This window comes from Triticum aestivum, chromosome 6B, assembly GCF_018294505.1.
Source record: "Triticum aestivum cultivar Chinese Spring chromosome 6B, IWGSC CS RefSeq v2.1, whole genome shotgun sequence".
Classification (NCBI taxonomy): domain Eukaryota; kingdom Viridiplantae; phylum Streptophyta; class Magnoliopsida; order Poales; family Poaceae; genus Triticum; species Triticum aestivum.
Genome location: NC_057810.1, coordinates 487,284,619 through 487,287,897, shown reverse-complemented (window position 1 = coordinate 487,287,897; position 3,279 = coordinate 487,284,619). Strand labels below are relative to the sequence as shown.

The 3,279-nt window shown below is 45.5% G+C and overlaps 1 protein-coding gene across 1 annotated transcript in view; it reads left to right on the top strand.

The window, feature by feature from the left end:
• LOC123137615 (serine/threonine receptor-like kinase NFP) overlaps positions 1-2,016 on the top strand; it is a 4,857-nt gene extending 2,841 nt beyond the window's left edge. Inside the window, exon 2 of the mRNA XM_044557434.1 lies at positions 882-2,016. Coding sequence (XP_044413369.1) covers positions 882-1,637 — 756 coding nt within the window. The 3' untranslated portion in view covers positions 1,638-2,016. The remainder of the gene's footprint in view (positions 1-881) is intronic.
• The last annotated feature ends 1,263 nt before the right edge of the window (positions 2,017-3,279 follow it).

Sequence of the window (3,279 nt, the reverse complement as noted above, 5' to 3'; positions counted from 1 at the left end):
GTGTTCTAGTAACATGGAAACCCTTCTCGGTATTAAGTGATATCAAACTCCACATGATACCTTTGATACCGCATCTCAAACTTCAATTTTGTAAGTTTTCAGAAAATTCTAAGTTTTTTGTGAATGTTCACAAGATATGTGTCTACAATCCATAAAAAAGTTTGAAAGACAAATTTGAAAAAGATATTTGAAAAGCCAATTTCACACATGCTGTTGGAAATCTTGAAAACTTCTAAATTTGAATTTCGTGACATGGCATCACTGGATATCCCCCACTCTTTCTACCCTCACCGCCTCAGTCTCTGCATTCAACGATTCAAGTACATCTAGATAGATCCGGGTGACTATGTACAATGTACTCGAACATGAACCCGAGTAAACACGTTCCGGACCCACAAATTGCTACCATCAGCTTCCTCACACGAGTCTTCGCATGCTGATCACGTACGTGACTGAAACATTTTTCAACAAAGGCTGCTTTCGCACAAGATGACACGTACGATGGGGCCATTGACTAGCTGTCTAGCTCAATGGCTTTGATCACATCTGCAAGACAGCATCACCAAGCTGAAGCTGCAACCACCCAAGAAAGGAGATGACAAGCAAGTCAAGCATTCTACTTGCGAGATAGGGACCTAGCGGGGAAGAAAACAACGAGCAATCACACTACGCGCAAGCTTGCACTAATGTTGAATGTGCTCATTGCCTACAACATATAGACATAAATACTACGTATTACTTCTTCTAATCCAAAATAAGTGTCGCAGTTTTGAACTAAGATTGAGCTACCATGGTTAGAATGGACCGTAAATACTAGCACCTGCCTTTGAATGTACCACAAATTTATTAGCTAGACATGATAAAGTTTATTTGACCTTCAGGTGAACCACAGCAACCTGGTGAAGCTGGAGGGGTTCTGCATCAACACGGCGACGGGCGATTGCTTCCTGGTGTACGAGTACGTGGAGAACGGGTCCCTGGACCTGTGCCTGCTGGACCGCGGCCGCGCGCGGCGGCTGGACTGGCGCACGCGCCTCCACATCGCGCTGGACCTCGCCCACGGCCTCCAGTACATCCACGAGCACACCTGGCCGCGCGTGGTGCACAAGGACGTCAAGAGCAGCAACGTCCTCCTCGACGCCCGCATGCGCGCCAAGATCGCCAACTTCGGTCTCGCCAAGACCGGCCACAACGCGGTCACCACCAACATCGTGGGCACGCAGGGCTACATCGCGCCCGAGTACCTCGTCGACGGCCTCGTCACCACCAAGATGGACGTCTTCGCCTACGGCGTCGTCCTGCTCGAGCTCGTGTCCGGCCGCGAGGCCGCCGGCGACGGCGGCGGCGGCGACCTGCTGCTGGCGGACGCGGAGGAGAGGGTGTTCCGCGGCCGGGAGGACAGGCTGGAGGCGCGCGCGGCCGCGTGGATGGACCCCGTGCTCGCCGAGCAGAACTGCCCGCCGGGGAGCGTGGCCACCGTGATGGGCGTGGCCAGGGCGTGCCTGCAGCGGGACCCGGCCAAGAGGCCGAGCATGGTGGACGTGGCCTACACCCTGTCCAGGGCGGACGAGTACTTCGCGGACTATTCCGGCGAGAGCGTGTCCGTGGATGGCAGCGGCGAGATCGCCGCGCGGTGAGTCGCTTGTTTGTACTGCTCTGCTTTGTAGTTAATCGGTCAGCACGGACGATATAGCTAGCTGGTGGCAAGCATTAGTGTATAGGAGTAGCTAATAACGCGGCATTATGTCACGTTGGAGCTCCGTGAGATTATCCTGTGGGTAAAGTAGAGGGTGCTTGGATACAAGGGACTATTTTTAGTCTGACTAAAAATAGTCTCTTTTAGAGGCTAAAGTTCCAAGCACTCCTGACTAAAGAGAGGCTAGGACTAGTCTTGAGGCTAAAATCTTTTAGTCATGGGAAACTAAAATATGTATTAGCTCTCTCTCTCCTCATTTAATTCCTCTCCTTAGTTCTGGATTGGAGGGTTTGGAGGATAATAAATGCTCAATAACTAGATTTTAGTCTCTTTAGTATTTGGATCCAAGCATGGGTGAGACTAGCAAGTTTTAGTCCCACTACTTTTAGTCATGGGACTAAAACGTATCCAAGCATGCTCGTAGTATACTAAAATCATAAGTGAGTGGAAAATACACGGGATAGGGTAATATATCAGTATATTTTTACGTTCAGTCACTTTTTATAACAGGACGAGAAGCTTCTCTCCCTGCCCTACGAACCACTCATGCATGAGTTTATGTGGACCGGAAAAATATCAGGTGCGTGTGGGGCTATCGGTGCGTGTGGTGCTGCCGGTGCATTAAACTCACGTTAGACATTTGAAATGTTTAAATTTTTTAATATAAATTTAGCCCATTCACACAATATTAATGCAAGTCGCCACAAAATTTAAAGTCAAAATTCAAAGCATAGCTTGAAAAACAAAAATGATAAATTCAACATTGAATCGTACATAACATAAGTTGAGGCCCATTATCACATTGATGCCAAATTTGTCCATTTTGTATCTCAATAAATGTTGCAAATTTTGATTTGAAATTTTGTGAAGACATTGATGTTGTGTCAATTTGCTAGATTTTTTCTTAGATTTTTGAAAATGCTCTAGGTCATCAGATGCACCGATAGCATCGCAAGAGTGGGTGTAGCGGATACATTCCCGGTGTGGACCGCTTGTAGCCCAGCTCTATTCTGCCCTTTTTTTTTTGGCGGAATGCTCTGTTTTGTTCATTCATCACTTCATTCAGCAACCGACTATTTCTTATATCGCCAATAAACGAATTGATCAGAAAGAAGAAACCAAGCATGCGGTCCCGGTCGAAATGTGCTTTGTTACATGATGATGATGCAAAGAACATGTGGAAGAGAACAGAAAAAAGGGACACATTGTACTTCAGATTCAATCCAAAATAGCACACAATATATTGTTTGCAAGAACGAATCTAAACTAATGCATCTTTTATAAAAATTATGATCTAAATAAACCGGTTAAAAATAAACTTGATTGTAAATTGGAAACAGGAAAGTTGCAGCATCAAACCGTTACCACATGCATAAAATATGGGAGAAAATTCAATGGCGAAAAAACATCTAAGCAACAACGATAAAAAGGAACAAAAAATATTAGCACACGCAAGAAAAACAAACATAGTTTCGTGTTTCATTTTTCTCAGTAAATAAAGACATACTAAAATAAAGGGATCAGCTTGGGAAAAGTCGCTTAAAAAGCAATTTGGGCAAGCTGATTTTTTTTCAGTGCAATAG